The following is an 18,421-nucleotide window of genomic DNA, read 5'->3' as shown; positions in this document are numbered from 1 at the left end:
TGTTATATGTATTAGTTTAATTATTAGTTAAAAATTTGTATTTCTTTTATACTCATTTTCTGTTTATACCAAATGACATGATCTATTTTTTTATAAAAAATATATTCATTTTTTCCCCTCTAATTTCATTCTATATTACATTTTCTTTCTTTATGATTCATTATTCTTATCAAACACACAAAATGAAATAAATGGAAGACGTGAGAATGGAAAAGAAAGAAACAAGTTTCTTTACTTTATGATTTTCTAAAAAACAGGATGATAACTTTTACCCTAAAATCTATTAGGTTTTTCATTCATTTACCTTTATACTTTCATTTCCTAAATTCAAGAAGAGAACACATTTTAATTTCTTTTTAAATAATTTGGTTTGTATGTGTCAAATAAAACCAATGTTTTAAATACCGGTAAATACCGGCCGGTATTACCGGACACCACGCCGGTATTTTAAGTCCGGTATTTTCACTATTCAATACCGGTCGGTATTTCCGGTATTCCCGGTATTTTCCGGTATTACCATACCGGTATTTCCGGTATTTTCAAAAAATAAATTTTGATTTTTTAAAAAAATTATTTTTATGATACTTTAATGTTATTTTTTGTTACTTGTGAACTTTAAAACCTATATTTTGTTATGAAATCTATATTTGGTATTATTTTTGAATAAATTATAATTGAATTTTGACTATTTTTGTTAAGTTGTAATAAGTTTTGTAAGATTTTTACACAAAAAATATAATAAATTAAAAATAGTCGTACCGGCCGGTATTTCCGGTATTACCGATAATACCGGTAATACCGGAAAATTTTTCCACGCCAGTATAACTAAAATACCGGTTTTTAAAACATTGAATAAAACTAAAAAACATAGCATAAAGGAGGTGATATATTTATTGATATTATAGATTGTCGTTAACGTACAAAACATATATTGTACTTTGATAAATTTAGGTGGTAAATTTTTATATGAAAAATGCATATTTTTTAATGAACACTAACAACAACACCTAGTAGTGTAGCAAACATTTTTTTTTTATAATTTACTTATCAGTATATACAAGTTTTACGATCTCATAAAGTTATAATCCGTATGATATACGTATGGTAGTTATATAATGTAGCTAAGCAATACTCAACCGTCTAGAAAATGGTTACTTACCCCATATGCTCTAATTATTCTTCGTTGTTTGGCCGGAAGTCTCTATAAAAGTAGTCTTTTTACCTTTGGGTAAAGAGTAAAGACAAAACTGTCTATATTTTACCTCTTTCGTACCCTGCTTTAGCAGAAATTGGGTACTGTCGGTGATGTAGTTATATAAATTGCATTCCCAAGTTAAATGTTATGAGCATATGATAGATTGATGGATATAGAATTTGTTACTTTGTAGCCCAATAATATTAGTTGTACTTTGTAACAGGGAGATGTAACTAGGTGTTTGACCAGTTAAAAAAATGAGAGAATTTGTTATTTGCCGGGCCTCTAATTCGTTGGGCCTCAACATATAACATGAGAAATAATATGTGAGAGGGGTGGGAGTCGATGCGGGGAGGAGTGCGGGGGACCCCGGTCCCGTGCAGGTACACCGCCGCCAGGGGTTTAGGGTGGGGTAAATTGGAAGGGAATTGGTGTAGTGAGCCCGAGAAGAGAAAAGAGGAGGTGGGGACCGCGTGCAGGAAAAAGGGCGAATGGGGGCTGGACACGTGCAGGAAAAGGGCGAATTGGGGTTGGGGTAAGTGGCGCCACCATTTTGGAGTGATTTGGGGTGAATTGGAGAAGTTTGAGGTAGAAAATTTTTATTGGAAAATAATGATGTGAATATTTGAAGAAGTTTGGGGTTCTGGGAAACCACTCCCTCCCCGCTAGTATCTAAAATACAGGATGAAATTAAAAAAACTTGTGAGCTGTGATTCTGAAGGAAAATGATAGGGATGCATGTGGGCAGCGTATGAAACAGAGTAACGTGGACGGACATGATGTAATGTACGAAAGTCAAACAAATTCTGAAAGTTCCATCTCATCCATACTTTGAGAGTCACGTGAGTGTCGTCAATTGCTGCTTGACAAATGCCGCATCTCTTGGAATCCAATGAATGCTATATGCATCAGAGACCTATATATATAGATCCTATGTCCTAACTACTAAAACTACCACATATTTCATGTTCTTTTGACAGCTACTCATTCTTTCTTAATTACTGCTATTATTCTCATGATCTTATCAACATTGCTCACAATGGATTGGGTTAAAATTAGCTCAATTCTTGGGTTGTGATTCTGATTGTTATGGCCTTATGTTATGTGTTAGATTGTTAAAAAGGTTTGGGTAACGTTCAAAATAAATAAATAAATAGATAAAAAAAATACAAACAATTCCAAAACAATTAACCATGTCGTCTTATTAGACCTATAATATCATTTAGAAACTAGTACTCCCAACCATTTGTTATTTGATAATGATTATAAAAAAACCCTAATATCATATATTTCGAAACTTAATTTATATTATATCTTGAATATTCCTAATTTAAATAAACAATAAAAACTATCTTTTGATGAATACTCTCTTCATTGTTCCTCCTCACTTGAAAAGAGTTAACACTTGATCCCAAATTCTTATGAGTTGTCATGAACATGAGGTAGCTATAACTTGAGATTAACGCCTTTAATCTTGACCCATCACAAGTGAACATAGGAACTAGATCATTGGTTTATAATTAGTCCCCCTCATCCTTTATGCATTATTCACCAATGTAGAAAACCTATTCACATTTTTAAAATGTTATAAAAAAGATAGGTTTCTAAAAAAGATTTCTCCTCGTAAACAAAGTTATCATATATGATTTATCTGTTACGATCTGTAAATTAATGTGGCTTTGTGGTAATGTGTCTTGAACATTTAAGATTATAGTTGTTTTTACTCGAATAGTCAAAACAAGAATCGTTCTATGTTATTACCTAGCTTATCAAAGCTAAAAAAATCAAGGAAACATGAAACCACATTCAATTAAAGAAAGAAGCAAATGGCAGTACTTTCATCTCACCATTATTGAGAATAAGGATGTGCATGGTCCAGCTTCCGTAAATTGGCAATAGGACATCCTAAGCTAAGGAAGTACTTCAATGAAGGCATCGAGTGGACGGTTTTAGCCAAAAATCTCAACCAAACCAATACATACGGTTTCATGACTTTTCAAACCAATCCGTCCAAATTGTTATGTCGAACCAAACCAACCAAAACCAATTAATCCGGTTTGGTTTGGACGGTTAAGCGGTCTTTTATTTTTTGAAATTAAATGTACAAAAACATAAAATAATACGTAGCATCATTCGATATCATGACATAACAAAATATTCATAAGTCTTATAAGACAAACAAACATAACAATTTAAGATTCGATATATATCATGTCTACAACTTTGACAAATAATAAGTATATACAATTTACATTATTAACTATTAATATAGATATAAACTTACATTTATTAAAAGTAAATGGTCCGGTATGGTTTTACCGGATTGTATAATATCTAAAACCAAAACCAAACCATACAAATGGTTTATGGAAAAAACAAACCGACGGTTTAAAATTTTGATTTAAAACCAACCAATCCGTCCAAATACCCCGGTTTAAATGGTTTAGCCAGTTTGGATCAAACCATGCACATCCCTAATTGAGAATACATGTTGGGATTTCTAGCTACGAGGTCTGCTAAGACTAAACGGAGTGAGCGTTTCCTCACAAACTTTTCTTAAAATGTATTGTCGGTTCAATTTTTCAGTATAATTGTTCTTAATCTATACTATCTTATAATAATTATCACATTCTCTCTCATAAAAGTATTAGATGCAAAATTATCACTTTACCCTTGATTAGTTAATTCACATCATCAATCACTTATCTTTTAAAATATCTCCACTATATCTTTACATCAATTACTTACACCCACCATCAATAATAGTTTGTCACCACCACGACTGCCGTCACCACCACCACCAGTCGTCCTCATGACCAAACCGCCGCCGCATCGCGCAGGTACAATGCTAGTTAATTAATAGTATTTGATGTGATAACTTCTAAAATAATTAGCTTCATATGTGTGATTGTTAAAGAATGTTTTAATAATTAAGACTGTTTGATGAGCAAGCATAAATTATCATAACTAGCCGATCTGAAAAATAATACTATAAAATAGTGAAAGGAAATTGATAATAGTACCATAACTCTTTATTAATCTACCATTATTATGTATTATATATTTGTACTGTCTGCTATAACAGTTGTACAGTGTGGTACACTAATAAAAAAATAGTGGTAATAATATGTGCTCCCATAGTGAAAGGGCTGGGTAATAAGACATGGACCAGTGACTAGTATTTAAGACAAAGTACTCCTTCCGTGAATTTGGTTGTTGGTGCATAATGAATTAAGACCAATGCATACATCATTAGCCAGTAATCTCTTGTTCTTTATTTCTTGGGTATCCATTATTATGTGCCAGCTTTGATTGATTGGGTCCAAGACCATTTCGTATACAAATTTAATATGTTCAAATATTGACCCATTAAGCCCATATCATTGCAAAAACATATACACTTGAATGAACACATTAAGCTCTACAATATAAGAAATTTATATGATTATTATTTAGAGGTGAAATCATACACAAATTATTTGCTAAATTAGCAAATGGCACACTAGTAACTAACCTACACTATTAAGTTTTTTTGTAATCCCCACAGATACACACACACATATATAAATAAATTACAATTAAGAAAGCGATGTCACTAGCTTAATTTGCTTCAACACACTTATCTTAGAAATAAGCAAACTAATTATTAGTTAAGTGGAAGATAAATTAGTAATGAGAGACAAAGCAATGCTTGTTAACTCAGCAACACTTACTATATACCCTCTAATGGTTTCCTTCATCTTATTACCAAAATTTTCTTCAACACCATCCATACATGTATCTTCATCTGTCATTGCCGCACTCACCCAAGTCTTTACATTCCCCATTTTCTCCATAAAATCTGGACCATCCAAACCCTTCAATGCCACCATTGATTTCTTCATCTCATCCACAGAATCACTCATGTTTTCCAAACAATCTGCAATAGCCTGCCCGTCTCGCGTAGTCAAGTCTCGCCCTTTTGACAGCTGTCGTACGCTTTTTGAGGTCGATTTTGCGCTTTTTAAGCATACGGTCAGTGCAACATTGGCCAACTCCATTGGATTTTTTTGAATGGTGTCCGCGTAAGGCGACAGCGTTTTGAAGCACAAGTCGGCGTACCTAGTGGTGTCACACGAGGCCTTAATGAAATCCGTGTTTGTGTCCGAATCACTTTCTAAACGAAATCTAGATGTTGCAAGACATATGGTGAAGTTGAATGATATAGAAAATGAGATAATGGCTAAAAGAGATAGCATGGAACAAGTGAAAGGTTGCATTTTGCCTAAGCTAGCTAGCTCTTGTGGATAGGTGTGTGGTTTGTGTAGTTTTCTAACTATAAAAAGAGAAAATATAAAGAGTTACATAAAAAAAAAAAAGGGAGTACTACAAAATAGTAGAATACTGTCCTTCACGTGAATTAGTTGTCAAAAATCATTGGTATATAAAGACAACAAAATGAGATGTGATCATAAAATACCTTATCATGTGATTCTATTTCCTCTGTCATCATTCTTGTTAATGGGAAAGCAATGAGAGCTAGTATAAGCTAATACAACCAAATTGTTTTTTATAAAAAAGTGAAAACTAGAAGCATCTTATTCAAATCTAAAATTTACCTTTACCAACCGGCCCTAGCTTCACGGACTAATTTGTAATTGATCGACATTTGTATGTGTGTACCAACAAGCCCATTATTAAGAACTGTACTGTACCCATTCCAGGTCATAGTTCCAATGATAGTATGAATATACTACATGTTCCTAGTTCCCACTAAATGAATTCACATTTGAGCATATGTCGATTTCCTCCAAAAGGGTAGACCAAGCATGCAAGTTGACACCATTGAGGTCGCATCTTTAACTTTTTTGTTAATTATTAGAAAAAGTTTTTGAAATAATTCAAGGGACCATCTATATATAATAATTAGACTAAACTTCGCCAAAAATGTTTCATCAAGGAAACTAGCTAGAGGGGAAACTAGAACAAGCCTTTTGCAAAGTACTATAAATTTCTAGTTTAATAACTAACGAAAAATCTATAAAGTTGGTTAGGAAGTACTGTACATGAAATTAAAGTTGTCTTCCTTATCCACTGATCTATATATGGCGCCGAAAGTTGTACAGTTGCATTATTTGACATTTTAACCTAGTATGTATCCTTTGAATAAAGATAGTCTTTTTAATGTTTCATTGTACGTTGTTCATACCTAATAACATTAAATGAATAAGGTTTGAGGATTTTTCCGTTGATAATAATGTTGTCAATGGGACAAGATCATAAAAAAGAGAAATTAGTAAACAATGAATACTAACAATGGGGTGAAACCACAATAGTGTTAGAAAATTTTATGTTTAAGACATAAAATATTCAAGTTTATAGATATGTTAAAAGGAGTTGAAAGAGTGTTTAACTAATGTGAGTTTATCCCACATTGGAAGAGGTATAAACATTAAGTGTGTTTATAAGGAGGAGTGTTAGAAGAATTATAATTCCTTATAAGGGGCTACACCCCAAGTGAGCGAGGAGGGTGCAAAGCAACCGACGCGCCCGAGACCGGGGTTGTTGGCAATGAGGCATTTTAGTGGTGCACTTTTATGGCTAAGTGGCTCAGTATGGCTCAAGTGTTAGTTGTTATGGCTTAAGTGGGTTCATTTGTTCCAGGTGTTACACTTGCTTTAGTTCAGCAAGTGACACCTCTTCTTAAGATGTTCTAAGGTTAACAAGTGTTTCGCACTTAAAATCAGATATAGAGATATGTTTTGTTTTTATCAGAATAACAACAATGACACCAACACTCATCTTGGATCGTCAACACAACTCTTTCTCTAATCTTTTTGCTATTCTTGAAGGTAAATTTTGGGTTGTGGTTTATTCCGGCAGTACAATTTGCTTTGGCTATTGTACCCTGGGAAACTTACGGGTTCATTTAAGTGGCCCGAAATCAGTTTTAAGGGACCTTGGTTTAACCATATCTTCAGCCCGTTTTGCCTTCTTCTTTTCTGTATATGTTTCTGTTTCTTTAACTTTCTTGTATTGATTAATTAATAGTTAAATTTGATTGTAATCTTGTTGTAATTCGAGTTTGATTATCAATAAAATGTTCTTTTATTGAATGGTGTTCCTACAATCTTAAAACTGATTTTGCTTCTTCACCATTCTATTAATTCAAATTACAAAACTGTTTTCTTAAAACTTTTGTTATCTTTTACTTTTATGTAAAGTAGTTTCTTTAGTTTATCTTTTGTATCTCTGTAAATGCAAGTTTTTTAGTAAAACTTTCTTTGTTCATTTTTAGAAATGGCTACTGATATGGACTTCTCTACTAATGAAACTTCTGCTTCTACCACCACCAACACTATGGGTGCTTCTGTTTCTCAATCTGTAGGGACATACTGTCTCTACAAGCATGAGACCTTTGGTAGGTACCCAAGCTACCCAAACTATGGTCAACCACTGTGAAAAACCAGAAAAATTTTCTGGTAACAACTTCAACACGTGGCAACAAAAGATGTTGTTCTATTTGACCACTCTGAATCTTACGAGATTCTTAACTTAAACAACACCTCAAATTCCTGAAGGTTCTATTGATGTTCAATCAGTAAGTGTTGTTGATGCTTGGAAGCATTTCAAATATCTATGCCGAAACTATGTGTTGAATGGCCTTGTTGATTCACTGTATAATGTATATTGCAAAATAACGACTGCCAAAGAATTAGGGAGTCTTTGCAGAAGAAATACAAAACCGAAGATGTCGGAACTAAAAAGTTCATAGTTGCAAGATTTTTAGAGTTTAAAATGGTAGACTCTAAAACTGTTATGGCACAGGTTGAAGAATTGCAAAGTATAATCAGTGAAATCTTATCAGAAGGAATGGTTCTTGGTGAAACATTTCAACTTGCTTCCATAATTGAAAAGTTGCCCCCAAATTGGTTGGATTTCAAAAATTACCTTAAACATAAACGAAAGCAAATGACCGTTGAAGAACTCGTTGTTCGTCTTCGAATTGAAGAAGACAATAGAGTTGCTCAAAATGGTGGTCATGTTGAAGGACTTGCTAAGGCTAACTTTGTTGAACATGGCCAAAGTTCTAAATGAAAATGTAATTTCAAGGGTAAAGGGAAGCGTCCTGACAAGAAAAACAAAGGAAAAAGGGTGGATTTGAGTCCTAAAAGTGGTGGTGTGAAGAAGAAAGTTGCTATGTTCAAAGGGAAGTGTTATAATTGCGGTGAATCTGGTCACCGAGCTGATCAATGTAAGAATCCAATGAAAGAAAGGGCAAACATAGTCGATGATGACATGCCTCTTGTTGCTATGATTTCTGATCTCACTGCTAAGTTGGAAGAGGTTAATCTTACCACCGACGGGATCAAAGGATGGTGGGTTGATACGGGTGCAACCCGTCATGTGTGTCCGGATAAGATTATGTTTCATACTTTGAAAGAAACATCCGGTGAAGATAAGTTGTATATGGGAAATGTTGCTACTGCCGAGATCTAGGGCGGAGGCGATGTGATTCTCAAGTTTTACCGAAACACTAAACAAAACGGTAAAACTTCACTTTGTGAGCCACTGTGGCTGTCAGTGTCTCTGACGCCAATGAAGCGTGCCAGACATCCACCCTCACCGTGTCAGGCGCTCTGCAAACCCTTGGCTGACCGTCCAAGATGCAACCTAGCACTGTATGAGACGGTGGTTAAGTTTTTCCCAGTGTGTGAGACGATGGACAGCAGCGTGCTGGACGACGGTTTGGTTAAATTATTTTCCAGTTTTACTTCCTAGCTTCTTTGTTGTGACCCTAGGATCTAACTAAGCTTTCCATTGAATCTTTCCTTGACTTTTAAGGTGACTTGTATGAGTCGAATGAAGCACTTAAAGTCAAGAGTCCATTTAAGGTTTCCATTTGTGAAGTTAAGAAAAGTAAAATATAATATTAATATGAAAAATAAACGTAATGATAGGTTTTGGACTCGTCGCGACCTCTAGACGTTGATAAATCAATTATAGCTCATTCTCAACTTCTCATTGCCGATCAAGGTGAGTCTCGTAGCCCCTACGTTTATTCTATTTTGGGGTGAAAAGTGTACTTGTCATTTAAACACTTGTCGATTGATATAATTGTTTATGATATGAGATGAGACTTAGTTATCTAATCGTTTGCTTGTGATATGTGTTATTTGACGTTTATATGCGACACATGACATATAATGTATTTATGGAATGACGTGACGGTGGATTGACGAATCCACACCCGGTATGATCATGACCACTTTATGACAATGTTATACTTATGACGTATAACGTATGTTATATTATTATGTATTAACGTGACGGTGGATTGACGAATCCACACCTGGCATGATCATACTCGGGATAATGGTTTTTGAGCCCATATTATGACATATATATATACACATACATATATAGATATATATTAACGATTATTGTGACGTGACGTTTATTGTATTGAATTTTAGGTGATTAGGTATTCTAATCCTCACTTATTGATAACGGTTGATATCCCGACACTTGATTTTCATTACTTAAACCTACAAAGTCACCAACTTTATTTTGACACGCTTTAGTACACTTTTCAGATGAACGGGTTAACCAGAGACGCGTTGGATAATTGATAGATTTGTTGCATGCTAGGATTGGACTTGGACTATTCTTGGATCCGTGATTCATAGTTCCCGCTTATGGATTATAGTTAGGATCATTTACCATCTTTTGAACTAATATTTTGTAACCGTTTGATGGGCGTGCTCCTTATGCATTATTCTTGATCCGGTATTTGTAATTGAATGATTTATATGGATTGTCTAATCCTTGCATTGCATTTAGACTTGTCTTTACTTAATTTCTATCTCGTGTTGTGCTTAGTATGTAACCCACATGATTCCGCCTAGTTGGGGTGTTACAAGTGTAGTCACAAATAGTGGAATTTGTTCATGTTTATGTATAAAATTATAAGTTTGTTGTAGCTAAAATGAAACAAATAGGACTATGATATGTGACCACCCTCTCTAATCCGTGTCCATTTGTTCATGTTTATGTACAAAATTATAAGTTTGTTCATGTTTACTTCTTAACATCATCTTTATGTTTGTTCCTCATTGGTAATTTATGAGATATAGACATATATTTATTTGCCTGAGTACAAATGGAGATGAATTTTTTGGAAACTCAATGGGGATACAGAGTCGATATATACTTAATTGGTAAACTATTAATATTGTTTCTAAGCATAATTATTACCTTTTGTATTATGGATGAGTAAGATATATTGTTTCCAATCTTGTTTGATTACAATCGGTCAATTAAAGATATATTGTTTCCCTGAGAGTATCATGCGTGAGTTATGTGTGGGAAAGTAGTCCTATAAATACAATGTCACACACCACAATACACGATATCATATCATCCCTCTCCATCTCTCTTACGTATTGATATCATGACTAATTCGAGAGACAAAAATGCAACCATCATGAGGAGCAAACAGCGTGACGCTAAGGCGGCCAAGTGATGAGCGTCCATTTTGTGATAAAAACCCTTAATGAAAGGCTTCATTTTTATGCTTAAATGAGTTATTATTCGGGAACTATTGGTACTTAATGAATGATGTGTTTATGCAGGTTTACGGAAGATGCGAGAGAGGGTAAATGACATCAAGTGACTCAAGAAGGAAGCTTATGAAGTTACAAGACACAAGGAAGTGATTCGGGAGCCAAACGAAGACGCATGAAGAAGAACAGCAGCCACCAGCGTCGCTGGCTTCCATGCCAGCGCCGCTGGCCATCAACCAGCGCCGCTAGCCCAGGACCAACGCCACTTGTAAGCCCACCAGCGTCACTGGTCGACCCAGATCAGAAACCGACTTTTGCATCTATATAAGTCGAACTAACCCTCAAAACCCTAAGAGAGAGCCGATTCAGCAGCCCTAGTCGCCCAGCAACAACCCTAGATTGACTTTGCAGATTCCAAGGAGGTTTTGGAGCTTCTAACACCTTCCGATCTTCATTCTTGGTCTAGATATTTTATCTTTTATTTACTTTTATCATCAAACAATGTCTTTCATCTTTTCAGACTTTGTTATTCCATTAAAAATGGCTAGTAGGCGGAATACTTGTTTGGATCGATGTGATCATGTAGACTCTTATTGTTTTACTGTGTTTGTTTAGATTCTATTGGAGTGTGTTTTAATGTTTATCGTAGATCCATGTTTATTAGTAATTCATGTTGCTATTGGTTTTATATCTGAACATATTAGTTTAATTCTGATGGTTGTCTATGATCATACACTAGGACTAATATGCTAGGACAGAAAACGACTAGTTGGTCTATAACTAGAAGTAAAAAGTGATTCACTTGTAACCGAGGGATCCAGAACCATAGTAACTAGGATGAATTGAATATAAAGCTTAACAATGCCAGACACGATCCTTTGTCTTGTAACCGAGCACTGTGGTCACCGGGGGAATAATATCTAGGCATGGCTTAACGGTTGGGTAATTAAAAGATGAATTAGTAACACAAACTTTAGGTCATTAATGCTTAAACAATGAATCTAGCGAGAATTTGTTTATAGGGTAGTGCGAGTCTAGCGACAACACTACTAATTAGGCAAAGTGAATCTAATGAGAATCTGAGCCATAATGAAGTTTCCAACAGACTAGCAAACTAGTTGGACAGTATTTGGTCGTAACATGAGAGCGGAGATGCTAAACAAGTATTTTAATTTAATTACTGTTATTAGCTTTTTCTCAAATATTTTCAGGTTAGCCTCTCGCTGAAAAGCCGTTGCGGCTAGATTTTTATTTTACTGTTAAAAGTATTAGTTTATTAGGAGTTAGTGACAAACCCGCAAAACAAACTAGAATTACACATACTACTAGATTAGGTTATGCAAAGCGTCCCTGCGAACGATCCAGTAACTTACCACTAGGATATATTACACTGACCGGGTTCTTTGCTCGTTACGTGTGTTTAGGTTAGATAGTTACTTGTTCAACATAAATTTAAAGACAAGAATAAAAACAACACGCATCACCAAGCTAACCAAGCAGGGCACCAGCAACGTGTGTCTAAAGCTAGTGAATGTGGCGCCACCGCCAAGTGCAAGTGGTGGCGGCGGTGACAATACGACGGCCAACCAAACCAAGCACGACACCAACAATGTGTGCATGAATCTAGTGAAAGTGGCGTCGCCGCCACCGCCACCGCCACCTGCCAGTGATTCTAATAGTGCAGGTGGTTGCGGCAACGACAAATAGTAGCCGCAAAGTTTTAATAAACTTGTTTTTCTTTTATGTAATTCAAATTTCTGTCCACTGATTTCATATAATAATACTTGATTATCGTTTGTTATCGAGGAATTTCCCAAATTAAATATGCGTCTTTTTCATTTTATGGATAGATTTATGGTTGTTTCAAAACTAGCGTCTTATAACGATTGTGTAAGAATCAAAAAATGGAAAGACATAAACAGATGAAAAAGGATAGTTTATTGTGCTACTGCATACCTAGATTTGCTTAAACAACTAGCTTCTAGAGATGATGATCTTAGATGGAGATACTGTTTTTAGATGCTTGTATAGGGAATGACGGAATTCTCAAACTGGAAATTGGCTTGGCACAGATATACACTTTTTAGTTGCCAACTTTTTTTAGGAAGAAGATAAACTATATTTGTTTTTACACCCCTCATGACTGTAACAACTAACAAGTTTCAGGTTTTACGTTTAACTTTGAAAAATATAACATTAAAAATTCAATTCCTTTATCTACAAAACTACATATGGTTTGTAATATTTTGGTAAGAGAATATAGCATTCTACATTCTGATAATTAATATTGGTATCTTGTTTTTCTAATAATGTCACATTTAAACATCTTAAAATCTCAATAATAATGGTTTTAAAAAACAATATGCAAATAAGATATCCAAAAACTCAATGATGTATCGAATAAAAAATGGTATATATAATATAAATTCAAAAACTTTCATAACAAATTTTCATAACTAGTAAATCTGTTACATTGTATATGAAAAATGGTATATATAATATAAATTCAAGAATGCAATTATAGAGTTAAAAAAAGTCACAACCATTATTATTGTTATTGTTATTATTATGTATATTTGATGAGATTGCATAATATATCTTTAAATTAATTATATATATGATGGTCAGCCCAGTTGGTCAAGGTAACTCTCAGTTTTACTCAAGGTCTTGAGTTTGATCCTTAAGGATGGCAGGCCTTAGGGTTTTTCCTACGGATACTTGTAACGATCCGTGATCAACATCTTGTTGTTTAGGGTACGTGCAAGACTTCACCAGTGGAGTTTTTATGATGTCGTATCCGGACTGAATGTTCAAAAAAAGTATCTGTTAAACATCTTGATGTGTGAAATCGAGTTCAATAATTTATAACAAGATCTACCGCTTACTGACTACCACACACTTACGGGCAGTGTACCTGTTCGTATGTAATATAGTTAATTGGTAAGACCAGGATCGAACACAAGGACTGAATGTTGTACTTAAGGTTGTAAAAATGTAAATCAAGAGAAAGTTTGGCTTGTGACCGAGTTGTCACTTTGCGTTTCAGAAAGCTAATTAATCGACAAGTAAAATAAATGAAATACTCAACTGGTGTCAATCGAGAGTATGCGAAAATAGTTTGAGTTGTAACAAATAATTAAAAAGCCATCTATGTCGAATCCGCTACACATGAAGTTTAGGTTGCATATGGTTTAAGCTCAAAATTCAATAATGTTGGTGACAATAATCGTGACAAGTTCAAAACACAAACGGGTGCACAACGTTTGTAAAGTTCACTCAATCACCTAATCAACCCAATTTCTTGCAACAAGTGGTACCACCAACCCTATTACAATTCTTTGAACTAACTAGTTTGTTTGATTATCTGAATAACAATTTTATCTTTGTGAAAGAAACGTGGTACCACCAACCGTTAAATTCACTTAACAAAGTGATTTCTATTAAACTTATATTCTTTACTATCATACCATGACCTAGCAAAGGTTGTTCATAGACAAACAACTAAAATAATACTTGCATTCAACTAGTACCACTATTGAAGAACACAAATATCACCAAGAACACAAATTTAAGTAGAAGAAATCACTTCATTAAGATCTTGACAAAATGTTAAGTAAAACCAACTTGAATTCAAAATACTATGCAACCATAACTAATTGTTTCACTTCATCTTCATAGATGTATAAGAATTTAGCTACTCATAATATTAAAAGCTAAAGATTGAAGTAGAAAGGAAGACATAATGTACCCAATATAGAGAACAAATCCAAACCGAAGTTACAATCAAGCTACAATAAGTAACAATAGCTAAAATTAATCTTCAAGTCTTCAAATGATGTTGGAGTAGTGAAAAACTCTTGAAAACCTTGGAAAAACGGCTGAAGTATAAGTGTGTGAGCTAAAATGTCCAAGACTAGGGTTTGGGTGGAGTGGTGGATGGTATTTATACCCCAGGAGAGAGAAAATGGTGATGTCAGATAGATCTCGCGCCGCTAGGAACTCGGGTCGCGCCGCTAGAGGTGTTCTTGAGCATTTCTATCCGAAAAATAGAAAAATCGTGCCGCTACTGTCTCCGGTCGCGCCGCTACTGGATTGAATAGCCTGGCTCGCGCCGCGAAAGAACCTCCTCGCGCCGCTATTCACTTCAGTAAAAAGTTCTGACTTGAAATTCCTCAAATCGCGCCGCTAGATTCCCTCCTCGCGCCGCGAGGTCTTGCCGGGAGTTGCCGTTTCAGCTTCGTTCTTCTTCCGTTATTGCATATGGACCACTTCTGAGCCATTTTCTACCATTTGGGAGTAATATACCTGCTGTAGGCCTGAAACCACTATCAAATACCATAACGCACCACAAAACAAGTATAAACGGCTATAAAACTAGTACAAAACGTCCAATTCGGTGTAGGAAAACGTGTACAATTTGAGGCTTATCACATCTTTTTTGACATTTGGCACAAATTAGATAACCATTTTCATAATTTTATACACTTTTTATTCGATTATACGTCATTGAGTTTTTGGATATCTTATTTGCATATTGTTTTTTTAAGCCATTATTATTGAGATTTTAAGATGTTTAAATGTGGCATTATTAGAAAAAAAATATACCAATATTACAAAACATATGTAGTTGTGTAGATTAAAGGAATTGAATTTTGAATGTTATATTTTTCAAAGTTAAATGTAAAACCTGAAACTTGTTACCGTCATGAGGGGTGTAAAAACAAATATGGTTTATCTTCTTCCTGAAAAAAAACTAGCGACTAAAAAGTGTATATTTGTGCGAGCCATAATTTGGGAAATTACTTCATAACAAACAATAATCAAGTATTATTATATGGAATTAGTGGACAGAAAATTGATGTACTTAAAAGAAAAACAAGTTTATTAAAACCTTGCGGCTACTTTTTGTCATTGCTGCTACCACCTGCACTTTTAAAAATAATCGTCAGGTGGCGACGACGAAAACGCCACTTTCACTAGATTCACGCACACATTGTTGGTGCCCTGCTTGGTTTGGTAGGTCGTCATATTGTCACCGCCGCCACCACTTGCACTTGGCAGTGACGCCACATTCACTAGCTTCAGGCACACATTGCTGGTGCCCTGCTTGGTTAGTTAGCCGCCTTAGCGTTATTTTGTTTGCTACTTTGCTCCTCTTGATGGTTGCCTCTTTGTGTCTTGGATTAGTCATGATATCAGTACATAAGAGAGATGGAGAGGGATGATATGATATAGTGTATTGTGATGTTTGACATGGTATTCATAGGACTATTTTCCTATACATAACTCACGCATGGTACTCAAGGAAACAATATATCTTTAATTGATCAATTGTAATCAAACAAGATTGGAAACAATATATCTTACTCATCAATAATACACAAGGTAATAATTATGCTTAGAAACAATAATAACAGTTTGCCAATTAAGTATATATCGACTCGATATCCTCATTGAGTTTTCAAAAATTTCATCTCCATTTGTACTCAAGCAAATAAATATATGTCTAAATCTGATGAATTATTAACGAGGAACAAACATAAAGACGATGTTAAGAAGTAAACATGAACAAACTTATAATTTTGTACATAAACATGAACAAATGGACACGGATTAGAGAGGGTGGTCACATATCATAGTCCTATTTGTTTCATTTTAGATACAACAAACTTATAATTTTGTAGATAAACATGAACAAATTTCATTATTTGTGACTACACTTATCTAATACTATACATATCAGTATATCACATAGTCGAATAAATGAAATGACAACTATATTTAGTTAATTAGTTAAATTCAGATAAGTGAACATATGCTTTATAATTTTCCGGCTAACTCAATGCACTTCCTCGTTTTTTTTACTTTAACTTGAAAATCACTTATACTCAATTTGACAACTAACCTTTGGATGGATTTCATCTTTGATTTAAAGCCATTAAATCAAATTTAATTATTTTATCTTTCTTAAATGACAATATTAATACTTATACTTTTATGATTATACAAAAAATACCCCTTTAAATTTAATTTACACTTTTTGATTTTCCATCACAAATTTACACTTTTTACCCAATAATTTTAATCATGAAATCAAAAATAATAGTTAACATATATATACCCCTTTGAATTTAATTTACACTTTTTGGTTTTCCATCACAAATTAACACTTTTTACCCAATAATTTTAATCAAGAAATCAAAAATAGTAGCTAATATCTAATAGAATAATTGTTAATACCATTAGATCAAATTTAATTATTTTATCTTTCTTAAATGACAATATTAATACTTATACTTTTATGATTATACAAAAAATACCCCTTTAAATTTAATTTACACTTTTTGATTTTCCATCACAAATTTACACTTTTTACCCAATAATTTTAATCAAGAAATCAAAAATAATAGTTAACATATATATATATATATATATATAACCCTTTAAATTTAATATACATTTTTTTGTTTTCCATCACAAATTTACACTTTTTACCCAATAACTTTAATCAAGAAATAAAAAATAGTAGTTAATATTTATATATCTAATAGAATAATTGTTAATATTATTTTTTTAATATATTATATATAATTAATGACATTTTAAATTTTTATAATATCATAAGTTGTCAAATTTTAACCAGGTAAGAATTAAACCACTAGAAAACATGAAATTACATTAGTCGTCGATTAGATTCCTCTTTACAGTGACCAGACACTTTTGTAACAAACCTTAGTCATTGTTTCTCATATATATTTATGTGTTATTTAACCACACTTTTGAAAAATGGATACACCATCTATCAGATGTCCCGCTAAGTAAAATTTTTGTTTTTTTTAGATAACTTCTATTCATCCGGATATGTCTGCATTGTCACTGCACTTGTGTTTTAACGTTTTGCTCGAATAGTTTAGTTATACACTAAAATTTCTAAGCAATTTAATTGTCAATCTATATATTCCAATAAAATAATAGTCAGCATATATTAATTGAAATATTTGAGATATGTTTCATTTAAAATATATAGATCAACTTTCTATAAAAATAGTAAGCTACTTCCTCCGTTCCATCAAAAGTGTCCACTTTTGAATTTTTAAAGTTTTTGTCTCGCAACTTTGACCTTAAATATTCAGGTTAAAAAGTGGGTGGTTTAGGTTTTGGTGATCTAGATACTCTTAATTTAGCATTGATATGTACAAATTGATATATGACATGTGGTTCAAAATCTGAATTATGTTAGGTTTAAAATCATCAATGTGATTCATGGTTCTGAGAGTCTGCGTTCCTGTATAAAACAAATGGTAATAATATATGGGCAAATAAATGTTCCTCATTCTCTGAGGCACACTCGATTGTTAGCCCCCTTAAGATGTTATTAAAAAACAGTTGGGAGTGAAAATAAGACAAGATTCACCAAATTGGAGTGAGACTCCATCCAAGGTTATATTTCAAAAATTTTACAAAGTTATTATAGAATAAAATCTAAACTCAATACTAATGCGTTGTCTATGATATATTCTAACTCGGTAATTCAAAGTATTTAGGATATATTATTTTTCTCTCTTTCGATTGATAAAGATCACGACTTCATTTTTTTTGTGGAAGGGGTAAGGGAAGAGGGAGGGGGGGGGGGGTCGAACTCGGAAAAGCTAATGGATCTATTAGAAGGCAATTGTCAGGT

General features: G+C 33.7%; 1 protein-coding gene across 1 annotated transcript; it reads right to left on the bottom strand.

Annotated features, from left to right (window-relative positions):
* Nucleotides 1-4,624: 4,624 nt before the first annotated feature.
* On the bottom strand, nt 4,625-5,576 carry LOC122603129 (pectinesterase inhibitor 7-like). Its single transcript, XM_043775748.1, has one exon. The coding sequence runs from the start codon at nt 5,452-5,454 to the stop codon at nt 4,846-4,848; it is 609 nt and encodes a 202-aa protein (XP_043631683.1). The 5' UTR covers nt 5,455-5,576; the 3' UTR covers nt 4,625-4,845.
* Nucleotides 5,577-18,421: the final 12,845 nt, after the last annotated feature.

Source organism: Erigeron canadensis, chromosome 6 (assembly GCF_010389155.1).
Source record: "Erigeron canadensis isolate Cc75 chromosome 6, C_canadensis_v1, whole genome shotgun sequence".
Lineage (NCBI taxonomy): Eukaryota > Viridiplantae > Streptophyta > Magnoliopsida > Asterales > Asteraceae > Erigeron > Erigeron canadensis.
Note: the sequence above shows the minus strand (reverse complement) of the source record. Positions and strands in the feature narration are given on the sequence as shown.